The 18,989-nt window shown below is 38.7% G+C and overlaps 1 protein-coding gene and 1 long non-coding RNA gene across 2 annotated transcripts in view; both read left to right on the top strand.

The window, feature by feature from the left end:
- LOC135205442 (uncharacterized) overlaps positions 1-2,700 on the top strand; it is a 29,574-nt gene extending 26,874 nt beyond the window's left edge. Inside the window, exon 2 of the long non-coding RNA XR_010312536.1 lies at positions 1,153-2,700. This is a non-coding gene — a long non-coding RNA (uncharacterized LOC135205442). The remainder of the gene's footprint in view (positions 1-1,152) is intronic.
- Positions 2,701-7,353: 4,653 nt separating this feature from the next.
- Positions 7,354-18,989, top strand: part of LOC135205441 (mitogen-activated protein kinase kinase kinase 4-like) — a 95,572-nt gene continuing 83,936 nt past the window's right edge. Inside the window, exon 1 of the mRNA XM_064236030.1 lies at positions 7,354-7,628. Within this exon, the coding sequence (XP_064092100.1) occupies positions 7,513-7,628 (116 nt within the window). The 5' untranslated portion in view covers positions 7,354-7,512. The remainder of the gene's footprint in view (positions 7,629-18,989) is intronic.

Here is an 18,989-nt window from a genome sequence, read left to right as displayed (position 1 = left end):
GTAAGAAGATTACATTTATTTCAGGTAAGACGTATTTCACATGATATGATATATGCATGAAGTAATCGAGTTACATTGTTATTAATTGCAGGCAAAATTCATGTCAATTAATTTTATCACTACTATTTTTGCTTACTCAGGCCCACAAACTATACGTACTTTGTTGTTGTTGGGGGTGGGAAAGGTCTATGGAAGAGCCCAAAAAGGTCAGAAAAAGGTGTTTTGCGTTGAGTTAAAGCTACAGGAATATTATGATAGGATATTTATGATTTATTTATTAGAATGAATAGTAAATATAATGTGCATGATAAACAGTAATAAAGAAAAATTATTTTCATTAAAATATAGCGTATATATTTCAATTTTTGGTGGTGAAACGAAGCTCTATTTGACCATAGACTTTGGCACGTTTTAATTTACGTTAAAAGTTCAGAATGTAATTTTTGCAACTTATGTATGAGGCGACTCAGGGGGGAAAATCTTGCATGCATTCCGAGTAAACAGGAGGTCGAATCACACGTTATTTTTATCATATTAGGCTACCTGTAACCTGGAGGATTCTGAATTGTATATTAATCTATCTATTGTGTGATGAATGTCAGGCAAAGTCTTTCTTTAATTCAACTTATTTATGTAAAGCTAGACAAAAAAAGTAGACTTGCAAGAGAGCAATAGTCATTTTTTTTTCATATGTGGATCTTCTTTTCAGTTCCATAAATGAGCGTTCATTTGTACTGAGACAGGATATTCAGATTCATTTATTCCCATTTCCTTTTCCTTTTGATACATCCAGCAAAAATTACCATACTTCGTCTTGTTCTATATTGAGTATAAATATTTCCTTTTCTCACTCATTCTGATCCATATTTGATGGGACGTATTAATATTATATATTTATTCACTTTCCCTAAGTTGAAATATAATTGTGTTTCTTTTATATAATCGAAATTCCAGAGCATAATAATTTAGCACAGCAAAAATGGCTGCTGCTGGCTTGTAGATTTGTAGGATGTTCATTCATACAGACAATACAGGGACCATATTCTACATTTGATCCAAAAAAAAACATCAGATAGAAACAGTACAGACGATAGTCATCAAGTATTCTCTCATTTAGACCTTACTATTCACAACCTTCTGTGTGATTTTCAGAATCATTATGGCCTCCAAATCTTTGGTGAAGACGAGCGCAATGTTGGACTTGAAGAAAATGAAAGTGGACGACTTGACCAAACTGTGGACGATTCTCTTCTAGTTCCCTTTATCCTCTTACAAGATAGATCCCAACTAATTGATCAATTGGATGGTCCCCAAGGCCAATCAATGAAGTTTGGTAGCTTAATAGCATGATAAGCAAACGCATATACTAAGTTACTTTAGATTAAGGTAGCCATGTTCCAGTATAAATTGACGCTCATGCGAGCTGCTGGTAGCATGACTGAGTAAAGGTTTAGAGGAATTTTACTTTTATTTCCATGGGTCGTTGTGAGCTTAAAGGCAGATCAAAGACATATTTATAAGGATATATTTTCTTTGAAGAGGTACCCTTCTTCAACATTACCCAAAGCGTCAAACAATTCTAAAACATTTGGTAACGGAGCAGAAACCAGGAATTATAAAAAATATTGCGGTTATATATTTAATTTTTAAATTATATAATCATTAATTGTAATAAATATTGTTGGTTTGGAGAGGAATGATAAAATACCGGACATTTTTTATGAAAATTTCTATCGTAAATTTTAAACTCAATTTTTTATGAAGTTGTGCTGGTGCTGCGTTCAACCTCTAGTGTTCGGTATCACTTTTACAAATGCCTTATTGTGTATACACTTTGGACGGGTGTGTAGGGGTAGATCATACTTCTTCCTCCCTGCTAAATCTTAAGTAAATCTTTATTGTACAGGAATCTGTCAGGAGAAAGTTGTTTACACAGAATCGTTATGCAGTCTCATCCCTTATATAACCATGTTATCGGTGATAAGTTTGTAACTATGCTCATTTTGAAGGCTGCCGCGTTAATTCCTGTGATATTTTTAGTCATTAAACTAAAGAGCCACGAGCTATAACGCATTCGATATACCTACCTAATAACTTACAACCAAAAGAATTACATACTGATTAGTGTATATATCTGCCCTCGCCAGGATTCGAATCTGGACGTGCAGTGATATACGAGAGACTCGACCATTTGTATATCATAAGATATTAAGTTTATATCAACTTTGCCGTACATATTTATGTGGAATTAAGTTTATATCTCTAGATTTACCCAGCATTGTGCTGACACGGTCTCTTGCTTTTCACCAGTCCATAAGGATTTCGGGTGCTGTAATACTTTGAACTGCTATCACATATGCTAGCTGACTGGTAAGTTCGTAACACTTGGCTGTTTTGAAGCTTTGTTACTTAAATACGTGTGCCTTTTATGCTAAAAAATATTAAGCCCTAAGCAGCAATATCGAATTCACCATACCTGGATGATGCATTACACCCAAGGGGACTTTTGATGAGTGTTTTTGATTTGAGCGTTATTGTTGTAATGACAAGTTGGTGGATTCTTCCCACATCTGCGTCTCTCTAGTTTCAAAAATTCCTCAGTGTTCTTTCCCCCTCTCGAGTAATGCCTTTCTGAGTGTCACTTGAAGATGTCAGAGTGAATTAATGAATGCCGTTTTGATGAAAAAAAAAATAAATAAATTACTAAATTTTCTGAACAAAAGCTTAATAAATTACACACTTTCTTCCATTAGAATTTCTCCTACAGGCCTTCCTAAACCTTTGCATCTTCCTACCAGATTTTATATTCATATTACAGTTCTTTATTCATATTAAAAACTAACAATTCTGGCGTTACTTTCTGGTATTTCATCTATCATTTGGCAGATCGATATGAATCCATTTTTTATTTCATTCAGTGGTGCATTTCACTTAATCGTACTGTTTTGATTTAGCTCTTTGTTAAGGGTAATCTACTGATCACCAGCCAGTCAGTACCTTTTCTGCATTTAACAGTATAATCAAGCCTACTCCCAGCTGACAAATGCCATTTTTTTTCTGAGGGGACACACACACACACGTGTACGTGTGTATACATACACAAATAGAAAAAATCTTGTAAAGAATATTATTAATCTTCAGGTTAGATGAACAAAGTTTGTTCATTCATATTGCCACATTATGTTTGGGTTCAAGATGTATCACTATAGTTGGCCAGTTATTTGTGTAATAAAGTACATTGTGAATCTGATCCTCATAAAATTAGATAGGCTTACTGTTGGCTTGTCTTGTTTATGTATAGCAAAAGGATGCATCGTACATTATTAACCTTCAACAACAAATATATGACTTTTCTGAGTAAAGCATAATGTTCATCTGATAAATACTGTAGTTTCGACTCCTGAGATGCAATACTTCGGAACATAGCGAGAAAGTGTATCTTTTGTACCCTGCTTCATCAAACATTATTAGGTCGAGGAAAATGTGCACTACCTTGATAGCATGTATGTTCGTTCTCTTAGCAGTGTTTATGGAATCAAACAGAAGAAAGCACTCGGGACCCGTTGCTTCCGGTAAGAGCAAATGACCAGCAAATGGTAGGTACGCTAAAAGGTACCCAAGGAGACCTCTTATATTTCATATGGGTAGCCTAGCTACAGAACAAATATTAACATTGAAATACAGATTATTTGTAAAATGTAGGCTACACGCTAAAACTTGTGTTAAATTCTGGTAAATTTTAGTCAACTGTGATAAAATTTTGCATGTAATACGATTAAAACCAAATACTGTAAATTTTCTTAATAATAGTAAAAAAGAAACCTACTTACTAACAGTGTACATATAAAAGATCAAAATCTTAATAGAGGTTTGAGTCATTTTCTGTGAACTTACTGTCACAGTTAGCACATTCGTCAATGTTGTTGTTTATATACTTCTATTGCGTTTAGTATATATCGTGTTTTGACGTCATCAAGTCGTGCACTTAGTTTTTCGTCGTCTGAAGATGCTGTCAGACTTTTTGGTTTTCTATTTTTTTAAAGCCGGATATTATCTTCAAATTACCGTTTAGTTCAGTGGGCTACTTTTCCTCATATCTATTCAGAATAGTACCTATATGTTTGAATTTATATTTAAAAAAAAAAGAAGTTATGTACTTCCAAAATAATGTATGTGAACAAGAGCATCTGTTTTTCAAGCTTAACTGAATGAAACATGGGTAAAGGAATCAAAGCATATAACGGATGATGCCATAGAAAAAGTGTTTTACATTGAGGCCAAAATGGCATCTTGAGCGCCTGTGGCGTGGTTGGTTTGGTGTTTGCTTCTCACCTCGGTGGTCGCGGGTTCGATTCTCGGCCATTCCATTGAGGAGTAAGAGATATGTATTTCTGGTGATAGAAGTTCACTCTCGACGTGGTTCGGAAGTCACGTAAAGCCGTTGGTCCCGTTGCTGAATAACCACTGGTTCATGCAACGGTAAAACACCATACAAACAAACAAAATGGCATCTTGCTCTTACAGCAGTCTTATCACATACCAACTATCTGCTTTACTAAAACAACAAGGATGATTGAAACAAAATTTACAATGATTGATGTCAGTTAGATATTGTAGTAGTCATTTCTAAGTAATTTCAAAATACTGAGCTTATAATTAGAATTTTACATATTTCTTTTTAAACTAGGCATCTCATGAACTTTAGCTAGTCCAGTCTGCAAGATGGAAGAAAACGGGATTACTTAACAAATGCCTTATTGTGTACACTTTGGATGGGTGTGAGGGGCAATACTCTTCCTCCCACGTTTTATGCCATGAATACTTTTAACTAATTACTCTCATTGCACTACAAAGTTCTTGTAGCAGATCATATTATGGTCTTCTATAGAAAGGGGATAAGAATTAGAACTTGGTTGCTAGATAGATAACTAAGCGTCCCAACACTATCACACCACCCTCGATAGTGGTGAATAGGAAATATTATAGGGCTGGTATATGCTAAATAGAATCTCTTAGGGGGCAATTAAGAGGAAATACGGAATGCGACAGTTGTGTGTGGAAATGATACAGACGAGTTAGTGTGGTTGGTGTCGATATAATAGCATTGTTATTGACATCATAACTGTATGCAAAACATGTACGTGTTAGGAAATTGTAGCTAGCAAGACGAAGACAGTGCCTCTGCGTCATTCTGGTTGAACAGATGACTGCATTGTTGATGAAGTTTTGTTCCTTGCCACAGTGTTGAGTGCAGGAGGACATAGTTTATATTCAGGAGCATGATTACGGCCGACTCGTTCTCGCTTAAACTGCGTTCTTAGGCTACTCATGAAAACGAGGAACTTAGTTTTTATCTCCAACATTAAACGCATTAAAATTGTCATTTATAACAGCGGGTTTGTATGGTGTAAGAGAGATCACACTGATTGAATTAACAATTCATACCAAGGTCCAGAGGGTATATTCTCTAGACCTTCATTAATTCATACAATAGTCAGTGCCAACAAAAGCCAATGTTCCATTAGCCGGCTGCATTATTTGATTGTATTGTCATTCAGTATAATTTTTTCGTCAGTGATTAAATGTATAACGGGTACTACACAATACTGAAAGCACTTACCATCCCCTGGATGCACCTATCTTTGAAGGGCCCGAAGATTAGGAATAGGGAAAACGAACGCTGTAAGATTTCTTGGCCGTGACAAGAAAACGAAAATAACAAAACTAAAGAACAGAGGGGCCTCTTGATCTTATTTAAATTCCTAAGAATGCGTTCATTGCAGTACGTTGTTAAACTGAAGGAGGTGTGGAAATATACATATTGCGCCTGTACCTACATTTTTTGTATGGGGATGGGGAATTCGTTTTTCGCAAAACTGGACCTTTTCTCCTATGAATGCCATTGCATACTATAGAGGTCTATACAAGATGACATACTTGAAAATGGTATGTTAGTTATATTAAGAAGAATATTGGTTCTGCGACCTATGCCTTTCTACCCGATTAGATGTTCTTTGGTTGACAGAATTTTCCTTATGTTGAAAGTTTGCACTGAAATTCAAGAATATTTCTTCCTTTTTATTGATGGATTCATTTATTATAATAAAAACAACATACTTATTACTTTTATTTTTTTAGTTTTAAATGTTTATATACTTTGACTTAAAAAAAATTAATAATAACGAAAATGTGGCCTACAAGCCATTTCACCGATATTTTTATTTATTTGTGATTGACAAATTTTCCTTAGTGTTGTCTCACTCACTTGAAAAAGGGACAAGTCGCACAGCGTTCACTGTAATTTACTTGATCTTGTTTTCTAATCTTAGAGTTCCCTAAAGACCTCCAGGTAATTGGTTACGAACTTCGAAGCAGTTGGTGGGGTGGAATCTGCATTGGTTATGTTTGTTTATATGATCCCGATTTTCCACTTGAGTTATATTCGTTATCCCTTTCTCATTCATGACAGAGTACCAGTAGTTATAAATGCAGCTCATATATAGAAAATTTAATTTAAAAAATGAAATATGGCGAAGAAAACTGTTAATTGACGATTGTACACAATTATTCATAGAGAACTGCTCTATCTTTTCGTCTGACATGGCAACAGAAAGGAAACTCATTCATAAACCATTCGCCCTTCTGTTTACGGCTCGTAGAGCAGATTCGTAATTGCTCTTATTCTGACTAACAACACGTTTTTTGTAACATAACATACCAACCAATTTGCCGTAATATGGGTATAGTTATTTCCAGCATGTTTTCTACCGTCAGCCGCTTGGTGCACATATACTATATATATACGATGTTTTTTTTCATGATACAGTACTTCATACGAATGAGCAACACGAATTCTTTAATATTCACCGCATATACACATATGTTGACACTTTAGTTTGATCAAACACATGTGACATAACTAAGTTTGTGATTTTTCTCTTACGATTGAATCTCTACTCACACAAGTTTTTGCATAAGTTCAAAAGGAGGCATTGTGAATGTATTTGTTACGTGTTTGGCATTACCTTTCAATTTATTTTGTCTAGGCCGCCGTTGCACATGGGCCTATTTGGGCTAAATCTTTGCAATAAATGAAATGCTTGCATCGTATTTACCATTATTTTATAAGTAATGGGTTGGTCAATACATTGTGCTGCTCTGCTTCAATATTCTTTAATAGGAAAAGTTTTCATCTCTTAAATTTTACGAAAAACAGGCCCATGTTAGTATCGTGATATAAAAGGACGATGAAAGGTGAAGTTGATCGAGTATTAATATTATAACATTTGAAAGAAATACTTAAGTTAGTGAAGTACTAGCCGGGAAAAATGTGTCGTACTATATAGAATTTCGTCAAGGCCATATCAACATATGTCAGCTGAGATCAGGTTTGTTTACTATAGGATATCCGTAGTGGAGTGTTCTATGTGACTGACGTTTCGTCTACAGCTACGATGATCTGATGTTGATGTTTGCAAATCTTCTTAAAGTGATGTGATAGTGCAGACCATCATGTCTAAAGGTGATGGGGATGACTGGAAAGGAAGGCTTGGTATAGAGCTACCAGAATATCTAGAGTTATCGGACTCGGATTCTGAAGAAGAAAGCAAACATGACCGCAGGCGAAGGTACGTTGAGGCTGTTTGGTAGCCAGTGTAATGATGCCATAGTTGAATGATGCGTTTGATATCTAACTTAACAACTTTTACATTGTTGATTCCTAGTATGACGTAATAAGATTGGTTGAGAAAGAAGCCCATCTCCAAACTATCAGTAACAAGTTTGTAGCTAGCTTACACTGTTGACATGGTTCTCTCTCTCTCTCTCTCTCTCTCTCTCTCTCTCTCTCTCTCTCTCTCTCTCTCTCTCTCTCTCTCTCTCTCTCTAATGCCCTTACAATAGCTGAAGCCTGTCAAAAACATCGAGATTGATAGGGTGTGGTAAGAAAAAAAGCAGTACGTACAGCCTGAGACATGTCACTTACTGTTTGTTTCATTATTAGTATTATTATTATATTATTATTTATGTGGAACAAGTCTTGAAATTCAAGCTTCCAAAGAATAGGGTGTTAATTAGGAAGAAGTAAGAGGTGGTAAAGTGAAATACAAAAAGAGGAGATCAATAAATACTAGCTAAAAAATATAGGTATTAAAATGCAAGGCGAATCGTATTAGGATTGTATAATACATTGCATTTTTGCTTGAACTTCTGAAGTTCCAATTGCATGACAGTCCAACAGTGTGAGGATTAAAGGACCTCTGGAACTTTAAAGTTTGATAGTGAGGCACATTTACTTCACATTGGTGCTTCTGTTCAGCAAATCTGGTTGCTCTCGGCAGGTATAGGGGATCAGGGATCAACTTTGAATGTGGAAGAAATGGTATTAAGGATATTTTTATGTATTTTCTTTAATTGCGTTGCATTTGGGAATAATAATAGGCTTGTACATTTGATTGCATACAAACACACTAAGTACTATATAGTTTGACTGTGTTTAGAAATATAATATGCGGCAATTTTATTATGCAATAAATTGTAGCAGTTGGGCTTCTTTAACGTTCACAGAATTGTATTAGCCTTTCTCAGTTCCTGTGTTCTACATTTGCAAATTTGTTCAATAGACATATATATATTCAAAAATATTGTTGTTTCACCTGTGCAAGCAGTGGCCTTTGCTACTAGAGGAATATGACTTCCTTGCTGCTTCTCTAACATGTAATACTCTAAAATGTTATAAACTATTTTCTTAGGTTCTCCTTACTGCCCTATAACATTACCACTAGAACTGCGAATGTTCGTAAGTAGATGGTTGGTTTAAGATTAAGGCAGGAGAGTGACTGCTGACTTACTAAATGCAATATGACGACCATGTGACAAGGAAACTGAGTTGGAGTGTCAGGGCAAACATTGTGTTAATCTTTGTTTTTATGACAAAAATTGTAGTCAAATGTGTATATATATTATCAGTTTTAAACTCATGCCTGTACTTTAAAAGTTTTGCTTGACTAAGCTCTGCTAAACCTGTCCTTTTCTAATAATGATTTGTCTGGTAAAGGTTGAATTACTTGTTTGCCCAACATTAGCGACCTTAAAGGGTTTGACTGACTATAAATCGGTACCTTCCCAAAGGCTCTGTATTCCAATACCCAAAAATGAACTTCATGTTGTGATTTATTTTAATTCTGATAGCTAAATTTTGGTAATTTAAAGACAAAGAATGATAGTTTTACCTTAACGGGTGTGCTGATGCCATAAGACCCCATTAGAAAGTAAATACTTCATTCTACCTTATGATTGAAGGAATTCATTTAAAATTTTTACCACTTATTATACAACTAATACCAAAAAAATATTGGTGGTGAAATAAAGATATTTAACCTCTTTAAGTTCATAAATTTTGCAATTGAAAAAAATACAGTGGTACCTCGAGATACGAGAGGCTCAACTTATGAAAAACTCGAGATATGAAAGCTAATACGAAAAATTTTACGGATCTACATACGAAAATTGCTCAAGATATGAAAGGTTGTTGCTGTAAAGTCCGAGATTCGCCCGGACCACTGATAACAATTTTGAAACTCGCGCGCCGCCAACTGAGTAGACTCGCCACCATCCTCCTGCTCTCCCATTGGTTCCTGATGCTAGTCACCGCCATGAGATCCTTCTCTCCTATTGGTCAGCATCCCTCCCATCATGCATCTACTACGTAGCAGCGTGCTTCTTCGGCCACTGCACAGCATCATCTGTATCGTACGCACGCGTTATTCGTTAATTCTAACAATTTCGTTTATTAACGTAAATTTGTTAGTGATTTCGTTGTACGTAGTAGTATACTTTATCGTGTTGTGTGAGAACTTTACTCCATACTTTTATGTACTACATAACATAATTACGTACAGTATATACGTAGTCATGGGTCCCAAGAAACTTGAAATTCACGGAAAGAAGAGGATGCTCTCTTTGGAAACGAAGATGGAGATTATCAAGAAGTATGAAGCTGGTATGCGATTGAGTGTGATCGCCAAGGAATACGGCCGAAATCCGTCGACAATAGGCACCATCCTTAAGCAGAAGGATGCCGTCAAAGCAGCTACACCTTCCAAGGGCGTCACTATTTTGTCCAGCAAGAGGTCCCACGTGCACTATGAGATGGAAAGGCTTCTTCTTGTCTGGATAAAAGACAAAGAAATTGCTGGCGTTACAATAACGGAGACGGCAATCTCCCACAAGGCCAGTGCTATTTTCGGCGATTTGATTGCCCAGGCCAAAGACGACAGAGGAGAATGGACATCAACCCCAACCCAGAGGTCAAGGCTTTGCATGGGTGGTTCGAGAAATTCCATAAACGGACTGGCATCCATTCGGTGGTGCGGCATGGGGAGGCTGCCAGCTCAGACACGAAAGCGGCCAAAGCCTTTAAAAAGACGTTTGACGAGATGATGACCAAGGAAGGCTACAGTTCTCAGCAAGTCTTCAACTGTGATGAGACTGGCCTTTTTTGGAAAAAAATGCCTTGTCGGACGTACATCACGGAGGAAGAGAAGAAACTACCCGGGCATACCTACTGGTCTATCATTCGGAGACTCCTCGAGCCTTCAAGGCCCACAAAGTGCTTAAGGAGAAGCTTCCAGTGATGTGGAGGGCTAATGCGAAAGCCTGGGTAATGAGGCTTTTGTTCACGGAGCTGGTAAATCTGTTTCGGCCCGACAGTGAAGAAATTCTTGGAAGAGAAGCGCCTCTCTCTGAAATGCCTGCTGGTGTTGGACAATGCCCCTGCTCACCCTCCTGGCCTTGAGGAAGATATCCTAGCGGAGTATTCCTTCATCAAGGTTCTTTATCTTCTGCCTAACACCACCCCTCTTCCAGCCCATGGACCAGCAAGTGATATCGAACTTTAAGAAGCTGTATACGAAACATCTTTTCCAGAGATGTTTCGACATCACCGATATCACAAACCTCACCTTGCGTGAATTTTGGAAGGAGCATTTCAATATTGTGATATGCATCCGACTCATTGACCAAGCTTGGCAGGAGGTTTCGAGGCGAACCTTGAATTCCTCGTGGAGGAAACTCTGGCCTGATGCCGTACCCGCCCGAGACTTCGAGGGATTCGACGTGGGCAAAGCTGGTGTTGCAGATTCAGAAACAGTTGACGATCCTGAAACTGTTTTGCAACCAGATCTTGACGAGATCGTTGCACTAGGCAAGTCCATGGGGCTGGTTGTTGACGAGGACGACATCAACGACCTGCTCGAGGAGCACCAAGAGGAGCTTACGACGGATGACCTGAAGGAGTTGGAGGCCATGCAACATAATGTCGTTCAAGAGGAGTTCTCTAGTAGCATCGAGGAGGAGGAGGACAACCCTATGACAACGGCAGAAATTAAGGATGTTCTAGCTGCTTTTCATAAAGTGCAATCATTTGTAGAAAAAAAGACACCCCGAAAAGGCTTACACAGGTCGTATGCGCAGTTCGATGAGGCTTGCCTGAGTCGTTTCAGGAACATTGTGAAAAGTAGGCAACATTGTGAAAAGTAGGCAGAAGCAATCTTCCTTGGATAGTTATTTTTTAAAGAGCCTTTAGTAAAATAGCAGGAGTAAGCAAAAAGGAAGAACCAAGTGATACTAAAAAACAGAAAGTTGAAAGTGGTGATGAAGTTGAAATTTTGTATATAAAAAGTACGTAAAGTATAAAAAAGTAAAAAAAAAAATTAAAAATAAAAAAAGAAAAAAAAAATTTATTTTAGTTTTTTGTAAAGTTAAGTGTTACAGTTTTGTTAATGTGTTTCGTAAAGTTTACTATGAGATTCAGGGCCTCTGTAACACGGTTTTTCGCTCTAAGTTTTTATCTATGCATTTCATAAATATAACGCTTACTCAGAATACACATTATATCTACACAAATTTTGACTGTATTCTGCATTACGTAGGTTGAATAAATTTGGTACTTTTTTTTTTTAAGACGGGCCAACTTACCCAGAGATAAGTTTTCGAATGCACTCGTTACATAACTTATGACAGCATATCTTCCCTCTTTCTCGATGGATGATTGCCTATACGTAACGAAGGCTAGACTTCTGGCAACAATGAAATAAAAATTTAAATACAAGCAAAGCAGTACACCTTTATGAACTCTGAAACCTCTCCACTGATAATTGTCATAATGAACAAACCAACAAAATATGTTAATAAATACAAAAACACTTCGATTATTAGTTTAACTTCCAAAATACATGTCCTAAGAAATTATAGTCTACTTTATAGGTCACAATCAGACTGACAAGATGTAGGGAATAGTTGGTAATTTTCAAAAACATAGTAGACAAGCTTGATTTGATAACTACTATATCGAATGTCAAGCAATTTTTATTTATTGGCTATCTACCTATTTACTAAAAAAAAAAAAACGGTACCGTATTTTGTCTTTAAACCTTCACCAATAATTATCGTCAGATTGATGACTTCATGAGGCTCCACCCACTTTGGCCTCGTTATAATTCAGGATAACACTGAAGACTATCATGGACATTGTTGTATTAGAAAATTTAACTTCTGGCTACAAAAACTAATTTCTCGAGTAGTTGTAAGAAGTGCTAAATGATCCTCAAGGATCCCAGCAGTTGGCCTAAAAGTTTAATTCATGTATATTACTGCTATACTGTTGCGGCACTACTGCTACAGTAGTATTACTACGCTAGCAGATACCCCACCCACATCTATGTATCGTTCCGCCATTCATAAAGTCTTTATATCCAACACGGTCATACAGCCTAAAGAAGAAGAAAAAAAATTATATCGGATGATCCGTTGGTCTGCTGGAGATTTTAGCACATATAAGCTTGTATTTACTTTGTATTTCTTCTTTCTCTCTCTCTTGGTGGCATAGTGAATAGTTAATGGAAATGTTCAAAATCCTGAATGACATTACAAATATTATAAATCATGTTATGCTAAATACAAATCAGACCAAAAACATTGGATTTAAACTAGAAACTGAATAATTACCTATTCAGGCTATAGTAAGTATGGCCACAGGCTTTCTCTTGACTGTATAAAGTTGCAAGTTGTAAGACAAATGCAGTTTTGCAACCACGGGGACAGTTCCAAATCCTGTTGGCCATTCTTGACTGCTAAGGGTTTCAGAGCCAATGGAACAAGGGTTTCTGCCATGGGGGATGGCCATGGCGTCGGCTAGATCATTTTTACTCTATAAAAATTAAAACTATCGGGTTTAGGTTATTGATAATGCTGACAAAATTTGCATGTGGTTGTAAAATATACATGTCAACTTTCAGCTACATCCGATGCTTTGATAAGGAGCAAAGTCCAAAAAACCGTGTTACAGAGGCCCTGAATTTCATAGTAGTTTATGTATGTTTTCCTTACATTTTTTTATGTTTCGTAAAGTTAAGTGTATGTACGTATCTGCCGTTTGTCCTCCTCCTCTGTCGCCACTTTCGGAGATAGCCTCACTCAAAAGGTAAGCTTCCACATTTTACTACATACGTACAGTATTTCTTGTATACCATGTACACTAATACACTTTATTTACAGGTAATGAGCAGTACTTACAGGTAATTAGCAGTACGTATTAAGTTAGGTGTTGAATGGTCAAAATTGTTGTAGTATTTCATTGTTTATAGGTCAATTTAGCTTTATTATGAAATTTACTGGGGTGTTTTTGGAGGGCTTGGAACGGATTGGCCATTTTACATGTAAAATGCGGTCCAAGATACAAAAAGCTCATGATACGAAGGCCGCCTCGGAACGGATTAATTTCGTATCTCGAGGTACCACAGTGGTACCTCGACATACAAAAGGCTCAACTTACGAAAAACTCGAGATACGAAAGCAAATACGAAAAATTTTACAGCTCTACATACGAAAAGTTTTCAAGATACGAAAGGTTGTTGCTGTAAAGTCCCGAGATTCGCCCGGACCACCGAGAACAATTTTAAAACTCCCGCGCCGCCAACTGAGTAAACTCGCCACCATCCTCCCGCTCTCCCATTGGTTCCTGATGCTAGTCACCCCATAAGGTCCTGCTCTCCTATTGGTCAGCATCTACCCCTTGTGCTTTAAGTATTCTATTGGTAAAAGGATGCTGTAAATTGAAAAACTTATTCGTGTAATACATTTAATAAAAAAAACATTAGGTAAAGATAGATAGAAAAAGAATAGAAAATGAATGGTTATTATATGTTTGGTAGTTTCAGTAGTTGAAGAGAGATAATGAAAATTTATGGCTTACTGTGCAAAGTGATTGCTTGGCGATCATTCGATACTCATAAGTGCTGGATGTAAACAGAAGTTTGGAATCTTTTTTTTGTTTGTTTATTATAGTTAATGGTTACTTAATAATTATTTGAATTGAGTACATGCAATACATTTAATAAAAAAATTGTGAATTGGATATCATAAAATATAAAATAAATCAGACTGCCAACTAATACGTATTTTTTAGAATTCTTCTTCTGTTTTATTATTATGTTACGTATACGTATGTTTCATTATAGCTGTCAGTAACTCGCTATCTCCACTAGGTAAAGATAGAATAAAGAATAGAAATGAATGGTTATTATACTGTTTGGTAGTTTCATTAGTTGAAGAGAGATACTCATGAAAATTTATGGCTTACTGTGTGCTAGGAAAAATGATTGCTTGGCGTTCGTTCGATACTCGTAAGACGGGTAAGAGCTGAATGTAAACAATCGATTGGAAGGTTTTTTTTTGTTTGTTTGTGTGTTATAGTTAATGATTAATTAATAATTATTTGAAATGAGTACATACCAATTATTTATACATTTTATTGGCTTATTCTAAGCTTTTAGCTTCTTAGGTTTAGATGTCAGAATCATAGACTAGGCTTCAGTAGCAACTGCTAACATAGGCTAGGCTTATTGCTAAGGGACATATGCTAAAGTCCTAATATATGCAGTAAAAATGGGGTTGAACATTACATGCAGTTGAATATTACTCAAGTATGTACAGTATTTTGCCTTTTTGGAGTCATATTTCTTCCGTCGGATCGGCATCGTAACCCTGGAACATGTGTTTTAGGCCTGGAAATATAATTTACTGGGGTGTTTTTGGAGGGCTTGGAACGGATTAGCCATTTTACATGTAAAATGTGGTCCAAGATACGAAAACTTCATGATACGAAGGCCGCCTCGGAACGGATTAATTTCGTATCTCAAGGTACTACTGTATATCTACATATACATAGTCATAAGTGTGGAAAATTATTCTTGAGTGCATCTTTTTTTTTTTTACCACATTTTCAAAGTTTCAAAATACGTATAGTTATTTTGCAAGTTGTAAAAGTTTCATTGAATTTGGTTCAGTCATCTTGGAGATTAAAGCATTTATTTGTGAAGAAAGTAAGTTTTGAGAAAACATCAAAAGGAAAAAAATATTTCACCTTAAGTATTTGGTAATAAAATGAAAGTATGACAGTTAGAAACCTGACTTTTCTACTAAAACTATTTCATCATAAAAGAAATATGGCCTGAAATTTACAATACAATCAAAATTTGCATTTATGGGGAGCGCCTATGCCATAATGCCCCATTATAAAATAAATGACTTTCTACCTAATGACTGAAGGGTATTTCTTTCTAATTTTTACCACTTATTCTACAAATAATACTAAATAAACAGTCTTGTTTTGGTCTTCCTGGAGATTGAAGTATTTATGTATTGGCAAATTGTGCTTCTAAAAAGGATGCCCATAATGGTTTAGCCTAGACTGGGTAAAGAAATCTTGGAAGGCAGAATCTGCTTTGGGGAAAAGATGCCATTAGCGTTTCCTCCATATGACTGGTATTTATCTATTCCTAACACTTAGGTATGGGTCTTGAATGTGATTACAAGTAGCACTATGATGGTTCATGAAATTTAGAGATTAGATTAAAATTACTTGCTGTAAAATGTATTTATTAGAAGATTCAGTTGAATGGGTAGAATCCAAATTGTTTGGTGGTTTTTCATGCTGTACATAAATCATTATTGACTATGTTGCAGAACATGTAAGGTACTGGTATAGGAGTGTAGTGTTTTTCTGAAAGAATAACATGAGTTGTACCACAAACCTCTTCTTACTAATTTGTTCCTGCACTGTATACAAACCTTCCATCCTTTACGTAGGATAGATTGCAGCTCAGCTGAAACTACCGGCTAATACACTTTTTTTATACCGAGGTAGTAACTACCGGGCTGGTAGTTACCTGCCCTGGCGGTGGGGAAGCGCCGTCTCCCCACCAGCTCACTGAGTCATCACTTTGATTACAGCCGGCAGCGAGGAAAGACCTCTCTCTTTCGCTCTTGCTGGCTTGCTGAAATTATTCATAATATGCTTTTTCTCTTTCTAGCTGATGCGAGTATGTTTGACAATATGGTTTTGCGTTCCTGCCGTGGTGTCCCGGGCTGTAGGTGTGGGACTTTCATGAGCAGGATTGATAGAGACCCTCACTCCCTTTGTCCTTCTTGCAGGGGGCATTCCTGTACATCGGAATCCCCCTGTGAGGAGTGTCGCACCTGGTCACCTGCCCAGTGGGTTGAGTATCGCCGGCGGCGAAGTAAGAAGTAAAGGGATTCTTTGCCTTCGAGTTCTTCCTTGAAGACTAAAGGACCCAGACCTTCTGCTTCCTTGTTGGGGACTCATCCTTTGGGACCTTCGGCGTCTCACTCCTCCAGGAGTGAAGCGCATAAGAGCAACGATTTAACTTCTGGCCAGCCTTTGAAAGAGCGAGACCTGCTCGTTTCCCCTGGTGAAACGGGAAGGCCTGGCCCTTCTAAGGATGAGCCTTGTTTTTCAGTATGTGTTGATGATGCCCTTCATGTTTTGTGGCCTTCGTTGGGACTTCCTGGCCTGCCGTCGAAGAAGAGGCTTGGTGACACATGCTCTCCTTTGAGAACTACCAAACCTTCATGCATAAGCTCCTCAGCTATGTGCGATGCTACGGCACACACAAAGGAGCATTTGTTGGATTTACTCTCCTCCGCAATGCGCGATGCTACGGTACGCGCACAGGAGGCTTCGCTAATTGAATGCTCCCCTACAATGGGTGATGCTTCAGCATGCGCACAGGTCCTTTCATTGAAGAGAGATCGCAGAGAAACTGTCTCTCCCTCTCGGGGACAACTCGCCAACGCGCCCCCACCTTCTACACTGCAGCAAGAACTACTTCCAGATGCACACCATTCATTTGCTCATCGTGTTACTCCTGAATAGTGCGCTCTGACAGTACGCGTGATTGTGCACGTGTCCTTTAAACAGCACTCACCTGTAACGCGTGTTACCCAATTCACTGCTTCACTGCTGTCTCGGCAACAGAGTAAGCACTCACCGAGATGCGCTACTGCCCATGCGCGCCAATGCGTGTCAATGGAGCATTTTTCTAAACACTCCAGTAGGCGCTCTCGGTATCCAGTATCACGCCCCAGACGCACTCCGTCTTCGGAACACTCTTCTTCGTCTACACATGCAACAAAGACATGCAATTTCACCTGTAGAGTGTTAACGCTCTCCAGCACGTCCTAACGCATGCGACTCTCACCTGCACGATTTTACGGGCGTTCAGAACCTGTGTGCACGCCCGCGCTGACACGCGCTCTTGCTCCTGCATTTACCATGCACCTGTAAAACCTTTTTCCTCTGTTTTTTGCAATGTTTCGACACATAAAACAGAGATGTCTGAGTCGGAGTACCCGTCCTCGGAACTTCCATCGTCTGCTCCTCCTCCGGAGGTCCCATCTCCACCTCGGGATCCTTGTAAAGCTGCAACCCAGCCTTCCAAAAGGCTGCAAGCAGGCTCCTTCTCCTTCATATGACCTTCCACCCCCCCTTCCGATTCCTCTTTGGAAGTTGGGAGAGCAGAGGGGATTTACTATCCCTAAGCTGCCACGAGTGCTTAACGTCAGGCAAGAGGTGCTCTGGAAGCAAAGGCATCCCATGACTCCTCCTTATGAGTCTGAACCTCCAACCTCTCGAGGTTCTCGATCTCCAAGGGCTCGTTCCCTTGTAGAGAAATATCATATCTCTCCCATCAAGTTCAAACCCAGCCGCGATCCCCCCGACACCCCCAGCTTCGCCAGAAGCAGATAGGCGGCCTCCCAAACTCCACCTTCTCGCAAGGGGCTGTCCAACGGGGGCATAAGGACCTGTGGAAGGCAGCGAAGAGTCGCCTAGCCTCCATGGGCTCCTGTGGCTCTTGGGGCCTCGGCTCCCGGACCTTCTGCCTCCCTTCATGAACAACTAGAGACTCAGCCTCCTTCTGCAAGTCTGGACCCCTCTCATTCACGCCCGGGTGCATCAATGCAGAGGGAGGATGATTTTCACGAGGCAACCAACGATTCAGCTGGCTACCTTCCAGAACCAGCTTCTCCAGCTGTTCCAAAAGATGCAGCAGCTGAAACCACCTTCCATGAGATCATCGGTCTCATCAGCAAGGTAAATGGCCTAGGAGAAGCTCCAACTACTCCAAAAGGCTGTATGTCAGCAGTCAACCTTCTTTGTTGCGCCCCTTAGGGTGTTCGGTCCCGGTTTGAGCTGCCCTTGTCATCCCTGACAAGGGAGACTCTGACCAAGGTCGATAAACAAGTTTCAGTGAGGAAGGACTTGCTGCGGGCATCTCAGTCCTCTAAGCTACTCCTCTCTGCTTCCAGAAGCAGAGGAAGTACTATGTGGTTCAAGAGGCTGAGCCTTCACCCTTCCCCATAAACCCGACGATAACATCATTGGCACCTGGAGTTTTACTCCAGACCCTGCAACACAGAACCTCAACGCTCTCTTCCTAGGAGATGGCGCAGCTCAAACAAACCTTGATGGCAGCGTTGCAAGCAGCTTCATGGTTGGACTTTTGGGGTGGCACGGTGGGCTTTCTTGCCACCTCTGAGACTCCACAGCAGCCTGACAAGCAAGCGGACATGGCCCAACAGCTCCATAACCTTGTTTTGTCAGGAGGTAAGGCTATGGAGTTCTTAGTCCA

The sequence above is a fragment of the Macrobrachium nipponense genome, chromosome 24 (assembly GCF_015104395.2).
Source record: "Macrobrachium nipponense isolate FS-2020 chromosome 24, ASM1510439v2, whole genome shotgun sequence".
NCBI lineage: Eukaryota > Metazoa > Arthropoda > Malacostraca > Decapoda > Palaemonidae > Macrobrachium > Macrobrachium nipponense.
This window is presented reverse-complemented; position numbering and strand designations above follow the sequence as displayed.